Source organism: Lithobates pipiens, unplaced genomic scaffold (genome assembly GCF_037356315.1).
Source record: "Lithobates pipiens isolate NorthernLeopardFrog02 unplaced genomic scaffold, aLitPip1_a1.2 Scaffold_23, whole genome shotgun sequence".
NCBI lineage: Eukaryota > Metazoa > Chordata > Amphibia > Anura > Ranidae > Lithobates > Lithobates pipiens.
This window is the reverse complement of record NW_027507785.1, coordinates 317,635,004-317,650,145: the sequence shown is the minus strand read 5'-3', so window position 1 is coordinate 317,650,145 and position 15,142 is coordinate 317,635,004. Positions and strand designations below refer to the sequence as shown.

General features: G+C 46.1%; 1 protein-coding gene across 3 annotated transcripts in view; it reads left to right on the top strand.

Moving 5' to 3' along the window:
- PATJ (PATJ crumbs cell polarity complex component) overlaps window positions 1–15,142 on the top strand; it is a 400,698-nt gene that overhangs the window by 239,029 nt on the left and 146,527 nt on the right. For all 3 annotated transcript variants that reach the window (XM_077450582.1, XM_077450581.1, XM_077450580.1), the window contains one exon: window positions 6,542–6,738. In XM_077450582.1, coding sequence (XP_077306708.1) covers window positions 6,542–6,738 — 197 coding nt within the window. The remainder of the gene's footprint in view (window positions 1–6,541; window positions 6,739–15,142) is intronic.

Below are 15,142 nucleotides of genomic sequence, written 5' to 3'. Positions count from 1 at the left end.
AAATTCTAAAAGGTTTCCAATTTTTTTTTACATATGTGTGAAAAGTGTGACAAGCATTTGTATTCAGCCCCCTTTACTCTGATGCCCCTAACTAAAATCTAGTGGAACCAATTGCCTTCAGAAGTCACCTAATTAGAAAATAGGGTACACCTGTGTGTAATTGAATCTCTGTAGAAATACAGCTGTTCTATGAAGCCCTCGGAGGTTTGTTAGAGAACCTTAGTGAACAAACGGCATCAGTAAGGCCAAGGAACACACCAGACAGGTCAGGGATAAAGTTGTGGAAAAGTTTAAAGCAGGGTTAGGTTATGAAAAAAAGGTATCCCAAGCTTTGAACATCTCATGTTCAATCCATCATCCGAAAATGCAGAGAGTATGGCACAACTGCAAACCTACCAAGACATGGCCGTCCACCTAAACTGACAGACCGGGCAAGGAGAGCATTCATCAGAGAAGCCGCCAAGAGGCCCATGGTAACTCTGGAGGAGCTGCAGAGATCCACAGCTCAGGTGGGAGAATCTGTCCACGGGACAACTATTAGTCGTCTCTCCACAAATCTGCCCTTTTATGGAAGAGTGGCAAGAAGAAAGACATTGTTGAAAGAAAGCCATAAGAAGTCCCGTTTGTGAGAAGCCTTGTGGAGGACACAGCAAACATGTGGAAGAAGGTTCTCTGGTCAGATGAGACCAAAATTTAACTTTTTGGCCTAAAAGGAAAATGCTATGTGTGGCGGAAAACTAACACTGCACATTTCTGTGTGTTGAAGAAGTTGGGAAAGGCTGGTTTGACAAAGCATAGCAACATCCACACATGTAGGACACCCAACATTAGAGGTGATTTATTCTTCCAAAGCAAATACACTTTTGCATACTGGTACTGACTAGCAGGGCCGGCACTACCACTAGGCGAAGTAGGCAGCCGCCTGGGGCGCACTACCACCTAGGGCGCAACCACGGCCTCTGTCCAGTGTGAGCTCAGCTCTCCTCTACTGATCGCTCGCTCCCCATGGTGTGCCGTCGGCGCTACCAATCCCCCATGTTTCCTGCTGAGCGCCCCGCTGTGCTCACACGGGTTTATCTCACAGCGCCACTCCGGGACTCCTTTGCTCCAGCCTGTCCCTGTGGAGCGGCGCTGTGTGTCTCTGTGAGTGCAGCGGAGGGGCGGGGCTCGGCGGAGATGGGAGCATTGAGAGGTCTGTCAGCTGACCTCCCGCCCGGCAGGGAAATCATGGAGCGGGTGGACTGTTTCGCCTAGGGTGTCAAAGATCCTTGCACCAGCCCTGCTGACTAGTATGCCAATATTTCTCTTCTCCCTCAGTTTCTCCACCTCACTCAGCTAATGTGACCCTAGTGCTGATGGAGAGGGGCAGGGGAAGGTCAAACAGGGATGCTGTGTAGGTGCCTAATTTCCTTTTTAACAAATTATGTAATTGGTTGTTGGCAGGTGGATGGTTTTCATTGTGCACCATTACAACCTTCCAGACGCCTGCATATATACAATTTTGGGGCAATTTGTAGGTGTTTTGCCAAGGCACCCCTGAAGAACCTGAAGGCACCCTGGTTGAAAAAGGCTGCTCTAGTGTGCTACTAGAGTAGTGCAGGCCAATTTATTGGCTCAAGTTAAGTCTTGAATCTGGGTCAAGAGTTTATTGCAGGTCAGGCCGGATGACATATACAGGCTTGTCTCGGGTGCCTCCGCCTGGTTCTGGAAGCCTGGTTCAGGCTGACTTGGGGGGTTCTGACCGCAGTACGGTTCGAAAGGAAACTTGCCTAAGAAGAGCAAGGAGGACAGTGTGAGTACATCAGCCCACTCAGATTCACAAGGGTAGAGTCTGCTACATGTAGCAAGCCTTTCTGGAAGACAGCGTTGTGCTTAAATCTTTCCTTTGCCTTGCCCTGGGAGATCTTCAGTTGCAGCCCAGTGGGTTAGTGAAGAAGCAGCCAGATGGGCTGATAGTTCCTGTGTAACAACATATTCGGCGACCCATCACAGTTTTCTGCGGAAGTGACGTTCCGTCGCTGCCATCTTGCTACACCCCACACTCGTCCACTATAAGGATACACTAAGAAGGGGGGAAAGCAGACATCTTGTTACATAACAATATACAACAAAAAATGCAGTGCTAGGAAAACGTATACAAATGTGTGATTAAATGTGAATAACTAAAATAAGTGACTCGTTAGCCCGATAGGGTTAATAATGAGAAATACTAATATGTAGCAACATACACAATGCATATCATACTTCACATTTCAGAACTAGATGCTCGAGTTAGCAAAAAAATATATAAAAAATTAATAAAAAATAATAATAGTGGCAAATAGTCTTTAAACTAGTGACTCTAAAGTGTCCAACAATGTAAATAATGAACGAAGAAGGTTCAGATGTTCCGTTAACCCAAACTGCAGGGAACTTTCAAACATCAACAGGGTATTCACAGAAAGAGGTAGGTACTCTTACCAGAAATGGTGGACACAAATACCATACATCAAATGTGTCATAAAGGCTTAGAAAGGCTCCAAAAGCCTCAAGGGACCAGTACGCCGTGGATAGTGGATCTCCTCCGGATTGGCCGTCACCCTCCTTACTGTCCAACTTCTCAGTCAGCTTGCCAGGATGTGAAACTCAACAGGCTTCAACGGACCTCCACCACTCTCCAAATAATTTAGTCCAAAATGGCTCCAGAGGGACTCGCCATGTAAGGGAAAGCATGAACACAATGCCTCGCATAGTGAAGTTTCGACCACTGAAGGTTTATTTATAAAAATATAGTACATAAAAAACAAAAAATCACGTGATAAAATTAATAAATTGTAAAAGAAAAGCAATATGGGAAGCAGGAAACGCTAGCCCTACGCGTTTCAACCTCAGTCGTCTACTGGGTCATCTTGTTACACCCACCAGAGTTTTGCATTTTACACGTATTTATAACCGTAAAGTGAGTTTCTATAGTGAAATACAGGACTACAGGACAGGACCATCTGACTGGTTAGATGTTTAATTATAAAAGCCACAAACTTCTGTCAGATTAGCAAACCTGTGAGATGAGCAGGGTTGCCGCTGCTTTTAAAATTCTAGATCTAAGTAGTTATCCGGAGTTGTAAGTCTTGTATTTCACTATATAAACTGACTTTACTGTTATAAATACGTGTAAAATGCAAAACTCTGGTGGGTGTAACAAGATGTCTGCTTTTCCCCCTTCTTGGTGTATCCTTACTGTGGACGAGTGTGGGTTGTAGCAAGATGGCGGCGACGGAACATCACTTCCGTAGCAAACTGCGATGGGTCGCCGAATATGTCGTTACACCTGCATTCAGTAGAGCTGGGATCAGTGTCTTTAGTGGTGTTGGAGATAATCCTGTATACAACCTACAACGTTGCTGCATGTAGCAAGCCTTTCTGGAAGACAGTGTTGTGCTGAACCCTTCCTGTCCCTTGCCCTGGGAGATTTTTTGGAGCAGCCGCGTGGGCTAGTAGTCCTGCAGGCAGTAGAACTGGGATCAGTGTCTACAGTGGGGTGGGAGATACTCCTGTATTCTCCTTACTACACAAAGTGCTACTTTCTAAGGGACTTGAGAGTTCCTAGTCATTAAATCGAAGCTCCACCCAAAAGCTTGCCGCGTTCAAAGTCACTTAAATCCCATTTCTTCTCCATTCTGACACTCGGTTTGAACTTTAGCAAGCCATCATCACCACGTTTAGATGCCTAACTGCATTGAGTTGCTGCCATGTGATTGGCTTATAAGCAATTTGTGTTACCAAGCAATTGAATTTATTTTGAAGTCTTAATATCCTTTTTGGTTTAAAAACACCTTTTCTCACATCATTTCAAGCCATTTAGAGGCTTAAATTGACTTCCACGTGTCTGTTATATCTGCTTCGAGTTTAGCGTCAAGATCTGAGTCTTGGCATGGCTTTTTGCACCATGTGCAGTTGTCTTGCCTATCTGTGGTAAGAGTATGGGTCTTGTGCCTTAATGAGGCTTTCCTCAGGAACTGAGTTTCTGTACACCGGCTGCCATTTGTTGACATCTCGTCCCTTTTATTGCCCCTTATGACACGCTCCAAAGGGCCTTTCAGGCTCAATGTCCATCCTTTGTCCAGCAAAAAAATAGAAACTGTTGCTAGACAAAGGATTGACATTCGCTGAGACTACGGCATTTAATAAAACAGCAAATTACATCTTCTAAACGTTTTAATACTTTCATCCTTCAATATATTTTTTTTTTCCACCTGTTCAGCCTTGAAAACCATAGCAACGGCCACGTGTAAGAGACCTTGTGTAGTGTTGAGTGTCATTTTATTGGCAGACGTGGCTAGCCAGGATATTGATCCAAAGGATTGCTACATTTCTACAGTGCGTTAGTTCTTTGCAAGCACAAGGTGAATCGTTAGTTGGTGGTGGTTGTGTGTCAGGGTGACGTGCTCCGTGACCATACTAGCAACAATCTCATTTGATAAGTGGACATTTTTCTTCTTGCATTTAGCTAGTCATATCTCCTATTGCCAGAAGATTGGTATTTTAGCGAAGTCCCTCACTAACGCAGAGATACATTATCAGTACGTTGTTTTCATTAAAAGAGAAGGTCCATGTTTTTTTTTTCTTTTAGACCCCTTTCACACTGGGTCGTTTTTCAGGCGTTTTAAAAAAAAGCGCTGTAAAGCACTTGAAAGAAGCCACAACTGCAATCCCAATTTAAAAGCCCGAGTGCTTTCACACAGAGATCCCTTTCACACTGGAGCGTTTTTCAGGCGCTTTAGCTTTAAAAAAAAAAGCGCCTGAAGGAAGCCGCAACTGCAATCCCAATGTGAAAACCCGAGTGCTTTCAAACTGAGGAACTGCGCTGGCAGGGCGTCAAAAAAAGTCCTGCAAGCAGCTTCTTTGCAGCGCTTTTGAAGCGGTGAATATAACGCTCCTAAAGCACCCCTTCCCATTGAAATCAATGGGAAGCGCCTGCAAAACGCCTGAAAAGCTCTTTTGGCAGCAGTGATTTGTGGGCGCTTTTAACCCTTTATTTGGCCACTAGCAGGGGTTAAAAGCACCCCAATAGCGCTCGAAAAACGCTGGTAAAGCATTGCTAGTTTAAGTGGTGCTTTATGAGCGTTTTTCAGGTGCTGACATTGTGAAAGGGCTCTTAAAGCACTTGGGCTTTCACATTGGGATTGCAGATGAGGCTTCTTTCAAGCGCTTCACAGGCACTTTTTTTAACGCTAAAGCGCCTGAAAAACGCCCCAGTGTGAAAGGGGTCTTAAAGAGTCATACTTACCTGGGTGGATGCAGCATTGGTCCCCCGCTGGCTCTAAGACTGAGAACTGAGCAATCAAACATCACCAATCACTTGGTTCTCAGAGCAACCTGAGCAGAGAGCTGATGACTATTAGTCACCGGCTCTTTGCTCTGCCCCTGCGCGCACTGGAGCGCTGGGCTGTGAAGGAGCGGAAGCGGCTGGCTTAGCTTCTCAGCGGCTCGCTGAGAGACTGAGCCAGGTGCCGGTCCAGAGCCCATATTGTCGCAATCTTGCCCCAGCCTGGACCCAGGTCTGTGACGTCAGCCCGTTGTCTGCTGAAAATGGGTCACGGAATGATCTGCACTCCTGTGATCCATGGGAGAAGTACAGCCAAATGAGCTCTAAGTCAGACCTGACTAGTTGACTTGCATTGAAAAAGAGGACTAGCAAGGCACAATTGCTGAGCAGCATTATTAAGCAGGAAGCAGAGCCGGCATTTGCAGTAAAGGCTAAGTTCACCTTTGCAGAAAAAATTATAAATGCACATATTTTTGGAAAAAAAAAATGTGCATTTATTTTTTCCTGCAGGAGCCTGGAAATCATTGCACCCATGATCACTAACACTAACGAGTCGCATGACGTCGAGGAGGGAAAATGGCTAGTTGGGCCCAGTGAACATTTTCACTTAGGGGTGTAATCACTTTTGTTGCCAGCGGTTTAGACATTAATGGCTGTGTGTTGCGTTATTTTGAGGGGACAGCAAATTTACACTGTTAGGGCTCCTTCGTGTAAGGAGCCCGCTCTGCTCAGTGGGGGATCGCTCTGTCGATCCCCGCTGAGCAGGCAAATGACAGGTCTGTCTCTGCACCCTGGGCAGGGATGGACCTGTCAGAGCGCCGCTCTCCCCTATGGGGGATCAGGTGAAGACGGACCATAGAGTCTGTTTTCATCGGATCCACAGATGGATGGAAAAGTAGGGTTTTCCTCCGTCACACTTTTTCGGATCAGAGCGGGTCGGATGTCATCTGTCACTCCACAGTGGCCTATGGAGCTTCCGTTCAGGTCCAACTAAAAAACTGACAGGCAGACCTGAACGGATCGTCCGTGTGAAAGAGGCCTTATACAAGCTTTACACTCTCTACTTTACATTGTAGCAAAATGTAATTTCTTCAGTGTTGTCACATGAAAAGATGGAATAAAAATATATACCAAAATGTGAGGGGTGTACTCACTTTTGAGAGATTTTGTGTGTGTGTGTATATATGTATATATAGTATACTTATGGATAATTCTATTTCTTTCATGTCCCACTAGAGAAAATTAGGCAGAGATATGCCGACCTTCCGGGGGAACTGCACATTGTTGAGCTGGAGAAGGATAAAAATGGACTTGGCCTCAGTTTGGCGGGTAATAAGGACCGATTACAGATGAGTATCTTCGTGGTAGCCATAAATCCAGACGGACCTGCTGGAAGAGATGGAAGAATTCAAGTTGGAGATGAATTATTGGAGGTAACGCTAGATTGATATATATGGTTATACAGGCTATAATGGCTGTTGTCATGCTCTGTGTTCTCCAGGGGATTACTCTACTATTGTTCATTAGCCAGACCGGAGACAAACTAGGTAGCTTCTAGATTTTTCTGAAACGCCATTGGGCTTTGGTTTTCTGCAACACCAAAATGGGGCAGCTCTTGCAGGGTAAGGGCCATAAAAATAGGATGGATGCAGTGATTCTAAGCAGCTTGATAGGACTGTAAGTGTTTTCTTACTGAACTTTAGAGGGTCATCTCCCTCAACCTTCAAAATGAATTGCTGCAATTAAAGGTTATGCACAGGCCTTAGCCAAGTTTAACTCATGTCCCAGCATCATTTTTCTTTTACCTCTTTCTTGTAGTAAGAAATGCTTTTTACATTCCTTGTGTAGTGCTCCCCCAGCAGGAGCTTCTGGTAGTTTGCCCAGGTCTTCCCCACTTTTACTCCACAGCCAGCTAGCTTCACAGGGCCAGGTCCATACACTCACTGCCGCTCGTTTCTCCAATGACCAGTCTTGGGTACGGAAGGGATATAGTAGGATACTCAAAACTGAACTATTCACATGAGGACTCCAACTTCCTTTCCTAGTGAAACTTGGCAGAAGGCCTTGTAGAAGGCAGATACGGACTAATTTCCAGCAGTAGCAAACTGATTGCAGAACTGAACAATGTCCCTTAGTAAAGTACTGTATGGTTCTGGACAAAGCTCTAAGAATATTATTCTGTGTTCCCTTTGTGTGGACCCTCAGCTGACTTAAAGCAAAAGAGGGGGGTAAACTGTCTAAGGCTCCTTAGGGTGTCTGTACTCACAAGGCTCCTGAAGCACCACCAGCAGCCTTCTGTCTCCATCATAACAGACCAGATTGACTGTAGACTTTCCCTCTGTCAACCATGGCAGGACCAGGGTCAGCCACGCAGACCCCAGGCCCTAAGGTTGCCCACCTGAAGACACATGACAGTAATTTCTGGGGGAGCCAAAGCCTCTTCCCCCGGCCTGGTGCAATCCTCTGCCAGCGATGACAGTCGAAAATGAATACATGCACCCAGCATGCCTTCTAATTGGCCACGGCTGCATGAACATTCATGCTCCCATCTGCATGGTCTCTGCCCACCATCTGGCACACCCCATAGTTGCCAGGAAAATTGCACTGGCTGGGGAGAACAGACATCGGACTGAGCAGCAATGCATGGAGCAGGAGAGGAGTACTCTGAGGAGGCGGCCCGAGGACACAGGTCATGCGGGGAATGCACAACTAAAGAGCAGCCAGTGCGATAGTCGAGCATGGAGCTCTGCTAGTCACCCTCCACCTCCAGCCACACGTGTGCATGGTGCACTGGTACCCCTAGCTGCCTATGCTGCTGCCAGCCATATGTAGAGGGGGCTGCATGGGCCCCCTGCAGCACAGGGCCCAGTTGCGGTCGCGACTGCTGCACCCCCTATAGTTACGCCCCTGACCAGAGCACACTGAGCAGACCATATTAACCGATCACTGCTCTCTGTCAAGCAGGCAGCAAACAACTTTACCTAGCTGTCTCTCTGTTAAGCGGAGAAACCAAAAAATATAATGCACTAATCCTAGCACCCACCTAGGAGGGTGCTACACTTGTGACCTCCTCATCCAGCATTTAAAATTTATTTCTGGGAGCTCAGTTCCTATAGACGTACCTGGCTACCAGACTTACCTCTCCCAAATAGTTTTTATTTCTGTGACTGGGCAGATTGTTGGATGTCAAAGTAGCAGCGTTGTTTTGCTAGAAAAAGGACTCAAAGTATGCATGGGGAAAGGGACAGAGAGGAGTAGGGATTGGTGGAGTTCTGTAGTCCAGCAGGCAGGACTGACAACCCTGCTTGGGATTTTAGTGCAGCAAAAGTTTTGTTAGCCCAAACAGAAAATTAGGAGCTCCCTGGAAATGTGGTACTAATTTTAGTTTCTCTAGCATTATTAAAGGAATAAAGCATGGGTAAAATGTGCATTTATTGCGTAGATGTACTGAAAGTTTTATGTTTTTTTTTTCCCTTAACCCCTTTCAACCCACCCCAGTGTCCCACCGGGGTGCAAGGATCAGCTGATCTCGTTACCACTATGTTTGGCACTATGAGTGGTCACATTCTTGAGAGCCGTTCCGGCCAGCTAATGAGCATTAGCGGAGACCAGGGGCTGTCCTTCACAACTCAGTCTCTGTGCTGGGAGCACGCTCCTCAGCACAGAAACATTGGCCGCCCAGGGATGCATATGTGCTCCATGTAGGCATTAAAAGAGGCCTAGGGGCTTGACTTTTTTATTTTTTCCCCATCATACTTGCCTAGGTGGATGCAACATTGGTTCCCTGGTGTCTCTGCACTGAGAACCGAGTGATCGAACACCACCGATGGCTTAGCTCTCTCGGAGTGGAGAGCTGCTGCCTGTCAATCAGCAGATCTCCTGCTCACTCCTCCATGCTCACTGGGGCGCTGAGCTGTGGGGGGGGGGGGGGGAAGTATCTTGAGATGGCTATCAGTCCATGCACCTGGCAGATCCAGACTTCCGAAGTCGGGATGGCGCTGTGCCTGGACCGATTCCTGTGACACCAGCAGAGAGCAGACTTCAGACCGCTATCTGCAGAAAACGGGTCACAGGAGTGCAAAACGAATTGCACTCCTGTGACCCATAGGAGAAGCTCAGCCAAACGAGCTCAGGCTGGACTTCTCCTTTTAAATCCCAACCTTTCGCCACTGTACATATGTGTTAGGCAATCCTAAACGGGTTAAAGAGAGGAAAGCAAAATGGTTGCCAGGATGCTTAACAACTAGCCAAGGTCCTGAGTGTTGTGCTTGGTTACTTGTTGTAGATGACATCTCTCGGCCTCTAATGTGGCCAAGAAATCAAGGTGTCTGCTTCATCCTGAAAAAAACTCTTTAGAAGTGGCTGATCCATATTTCCAGTCCATGTTGAAATCTGGTTGTGAACCTAAAAATTCAATAAAGTGACCTCAATCCAATTTTCGTAAAATGAAAACCCATTATGCAATAAAGTAATCTTAGTATCTTGTCAGAATAAAGTTTTTTTTAATTGTGGTTTGCCTTATCTGTATTTGTGCAATCTTCTAAAGAGTTACAAATTGATCTAATCCATCTTGATTCTGTTTAATTAACGTTGGTGGTATCTACCCATTGTTCATCTCTTCCAACACAGTCCTTCATTATTGCATCCTGACTGCGTCTATTTATTCTGGTGTGTTTATATATATTTGATCTGTTTTGTATTCTGACTCTGGTTGATATGATTCTAAAGGCATTTGTTTAAAATAACAAAATGTTAGGCTACTTTGAATGAATGAATGAATGAAATACTTATATAGCGCACAATGCGAACTGAATCGCCTCTAGGCCTTTCACACTGGGGTGGTGCTGGCGTTGACAGTAAAGCGTCACTCGTTTTACAGCTGTTATAGTGGCGCTTTTCGGGCGGCAACGAGGTGCTTTTAACCTCCAAGAGGGGGTTAAAAGCGCCCATGATGCCTGAAAAGCACTTCGGAAGCGGTGCCCATTCATCCCCAAAGATGCTGCTTGCAGGACTTTTTTCCCCGTCCTGCAAGTGCACCGCCCCAGTGTGAAAGCACTTGGGCTTTCACACTGAGGGGGGCTTGAGAGGCAGTTTTCAGACGCTTTACAGGCGCTATTTTTAGCGCTGAAACGCCTTAAAACTGCCTCAGTGTGAATGGGGTTCTTATACTTACCTGCTCTGTGTAATGGTTTTACACAGCGCAGCCATTATCCTCCCTTTCTGGGGACCCCCTGTCGGCACTCCTGGCTCCTCCCCTTTTGCTGAGTGCCTCCATAGCAGTGCAGTTCGTTTTGCAGCCCTGTGACCCTCATCCAGCAGACAGCGGGCTGAAGCCCGTTGTCGGCTGACATCAGAGCTGATCCAGGTTGGGGCAAGATCGCTACAATAAAGTCAGGATCCACCCACATGCCTGTATCGGCACCTGGCGCAGCCTCTTAGCCAGCCGCTCCCGCCCCTGCCCCCTCCACAGCCTAGCGATCCAGTGAGCGCGGGGGAGCAGAGCAGAGAGCCGGTGACTGACAGTCACCGGCTCACTGAGCTCTGAAAACCGAGCGATCAGCAGACCTTGATCGCTCAGTTCTTAGCCTTAGAGCTGGCGAGGGATAGATGCAGTATCCACCTATGTAAGTAGGATTTTGAAAAATAAATAAAACCCCCGAACTTCACTTTTAAGCAAAACTTGTTTTTCTCTGTACAGGTCCTCTTTTAAACACTATACAACTACAGGTAGCCAGGGGTCGGTTTCATATTGGCGCAGTGCTACTGCTGAGCTGCAGAGAAGGGAATTTATGAATCAAGACGAAATCTTCTAGCAAATCTCTTTTGTAAAATATCGCTGTGAGGGGGTTGCACTTCCTTGCTGTGCGGCAACATTGATAAATCTCTCTAATTGTGTTTCGGCTGACGGTTTCTTTTGGTTTCGTTGCTGGAAACCTCCAAACACTTCCAGTTTTTCCTTTTTTTCCCTCATGAGATCTTCCCCATAAAATATGCTTCCCTGCCGTTTTGAGACTCCAAACAAGTATTTAAATCGCTGACTTTTTATAGACACTCCAGAATCTTTTTCATATGGGAGCTTCGCGAGCTGATTTTCCATAATTGTATAAACTCCCCGCATCATCATAGCGGACATATTGCGCGCTTTAAGCCAGTAATTGGGCTCTAGGAGTGTAATCCTAATACCGTTCGGTGATCACAGAGGCAAATGAGATATTTTACTTCTCTCTGCGGCAGACGCTCCTGTAGTTCTGGGTTCTGCATGGAAAGCGTTTGATATTAAAATGGCTTTTCTTTTTTTCTTTTTTTTCCCCCAGTTGAAACATCGAGCAGAATGTATGTATTTAATGACATCGCTGCTTAAGATCGGATTGTTGAAATTACTTTTGTAGCAAGCGCTTTTAAACTTGATAGCCGCATAATAGGGTTTGGTGATTGAACGGGAATACTTTATCTTCTTGTAAAATAAGATCGGCCAGAAGTACGGGCCTAGGTAGCCTATAGCCAGCTGGTAGGGGGTATCATTTCCATGGGCCCATTTAGATCGATGCATGTGCATATAGGTGTGGTTTTATTTGGTAGTGTTTGTTAGGTGTGTTGTTATAGGTCAACAATATTATTATTATACAGGATTTATATAGCGCCAACAGTTTGCATGGCACTTTACAATATAACGGGGACAATGCAATTACAACACAGTTCAATACAAAAGGAATAGGAGGGCCCTGCTCATAGAACTTACAGTCTGACGCTTCAGATCCGCTCTATAGCCGGATGACAGCTATGGGGCAGACCTACTTTGCCGGGAGGGCTCCAGCGGCCTGCGTGCCCCCTGCAGGGCATGCGCAGCATGCTCTGTGATCAGCGAGCCTGAGACTCGCTGGGTCACAAATCAGAGTAAGGGGTCGATCCCGACTCCATACCATGTGATCAGCTGTCAGCCAATGACAGCTGATCATGTGATGTAAACAGAGCCATTAGTTGGCTATTTTTTCTCCTCACGTGATCACCGGCAGCTGTCAGAGGGACATCTGTCTCCATCAAGGCAAGCAGTCGCTGAGTCATCTGTGCCCACTAGAGCCACCCTCCAGCGCCACCTACCAGTGCCCACCAGGACCACCTATCAATGTCACCAATCAGTGCCTCATCAACGGTGCTGCCCATCAGTGTCACCTACCAGTGCCCATCAGTGGTACCTATCGGTAACCCCTATCAGTGCCACCCATCAGTGGCGCCTTATCTGTCCCCATTGGTGCGGCCTTATCTGTCCCCATTGGTGCGGCCTTATCTGTCCCCATTGGTGCGGCCTTATCTGTCCCCATTGGTGCGGCCTTATCTGTCCCCATTGGTGCGGCCTTATCTGTCGTGTGTTGCGTGACTGCGCAATTGTCATTTAGAGTATGACAACGCTAAAAGCTGAAAATTGTTCTGGGCAGGAGGGGAGTTTAAGTGCCCAGCGAGCAAGTGGTTAAGGGAGGGGAAGGTGGTTTAAAAGGTAATAGCTGCAGGGGATGATCTGATGGAGGTGACTCCAGGAAAGTTTTTTTTTAGGTGGAAGGTGGGGTAGGCTTCCCTCCCAAAGAGTTTTTCAAGGATTGCCTAAAGGTGGACAGGGCAGGAGCTGACCAGACCTACTGGGGTAGGGAGTTCCAGAAGATGGGAGAGGTTCTGGAAAAGTCCTGGAGGCGAGCATGGGGGGAGGTAACAAGGGAGCTAGAAGGCAAGATATCTTGGGAGGAGCAGAGAGGAAAATGTGGATGATATCTGCAGATGTGGTTGGTGATTTAGCTGGGACGATGTTGTGGATGGCTGTATGATGTTAGTATTTTGAATTTTTTTACATTGGGCTAGTAGTAGGCCATTGCCCATGCCCCCCCCCCCAGCAGCAACAATAGACTTCCCACAACAATAAATCCTAACCATTGACAATAAGTCCACAGCACACACCACCACCCTTGCCATTGCATACATTCAGTGCTGAAACTTCGATCCACCCCCCCCCCCCCCCCGTTCCCCCTGGTTACCAATGTGTAAAAATATATGCATTTTGATGCTCTACCGTTTGCTTCTTTGGGCCTCCCAATACACTAAACGCATCAAAAATGGACTTGTCATATTTTTCAGGAGTGCCTAGGCCTACCTCAACCAAAGCCTCATAGCTATGTGTCTTCAGTATTAGATCATCTCAGGCAGGGGTTCCCAACCTCATTCCTAAAGTACCCCCAACAGGTCTTTTTCGGGATTTCCTTCACCTCGAACAGGTTCTTTAAATCAATGGCTTGGTATTTATTACAGCTATATAGTCTAAGGGAAATTCCCAAAGCTATAGCCTGTTGTCACACAGGCTAGTCACACCTGATTTGCATTGAGATTTGCTTGCTGTTCTCCTTGCTGGAGAGGAAGCTGTACCTGAGGAGCTGTGTAGTGCAAGGATCTCCCTGCTTCTCCTTCATTCTGCGTATCTGAGCCATCTTCACCTCTCCTCCTCTGACTATTACCCCTCAGTCTTCAAACACCACCTCTAAGATGAGGCAACCATGCCATGTTGCTCTACCAACGTGGCTGGCTTCCCACAGAGAGACCGAGCAAAACAAAACCTGATATCTCAGTAATGGGGAAAAGTTCAGGTGTGGGATGACCATCGGCAACACTGTTTTCTAGTCCTTTGTTCTCTGCTTGCAATTTTTGGGGCACAGCTTCCTCAGTACAGGTCCTCTATCGAGGCTAACAAGCTGGAAAGCTACTGGATAGCTCTTAGCATTTCACTGATTAGATTAGATTTGTGGACTCTAAAATGGCGAAAAACAGCAACTATTTTCATGGCTTGCCCTAAATATTTTATTCTGCAGATTTATTTCAGTGTGAGCACTGACAGCATCAAACTGGATAAAGCCTTGCTTGTTTCATCTCTGACGGGTAGCAGAAAATACATTATGTATCAGCGATGGAATCCCACTGTATGCTCCGCCAGCGGTTCATGCTAGCCGTATTCCCAGACTCCCATACAGCCTGGCTGTATGATTGGACCCATGATGCGTTAAGACAAATACATCCTTTAAAGTTAATAAAATGTGACGTGCTATTATTAACCTGTGCTTTATGTTGGTGGCAGCGGGGTAATCTCTCCCCGGGTGCTGGAGAACCTTTGCTGCGCTAGGAAACAGTACCCGTCCATCACGCACAGGTCAGAGCTGCACAGGAGCCTCTTGGGATGCCAGGCTGTCAGTCAAGTCTGTGTTTGCTGGGCTTAAGTGCCAGAATTGGTCTGCAAAATGACCCCTCCGTCTCCTGGGAGCCCTGTCCCAAAACCACTGTTTCAGGTTAACAGGTTGTCTTAAAGCTGAACGCCAGGCAAATAGCTACGTTGTTTTGTTTTCCTGACAAAAAAAAATTGGAATCCTGTCCACCCATTTCTTAGATCGGTGTATAAGGAAAGGGTAAGTGGGACTTCAAATGAAGCATATGTAATCATATGCCTCCATCCCTGAATCGGGCAAATAGAGAGGAGAATGTGGGACTTTGAATGAGGCGAAAGTGAAGTGAAAGTATCAATACTATCATGACATGTTTATTATCATATAAAAAATATATCAGCTTAGCACATTGCAATAAACGCATGTGACATATCCATTTCATATATATATACGTGGCATAAATATATTACACTTTATGTACAAATGGTAGAGCAGCATATTCCAGTTGAGATATATATATATATATATATTTACTTATTTTGAGATATATTTATTTTGAGATATATTTATTTTGAGATTTATATATATATATATATGTATATATATGTATATGTATGTGTGTGTGTGTGTGTGTGTGTGTGTATAT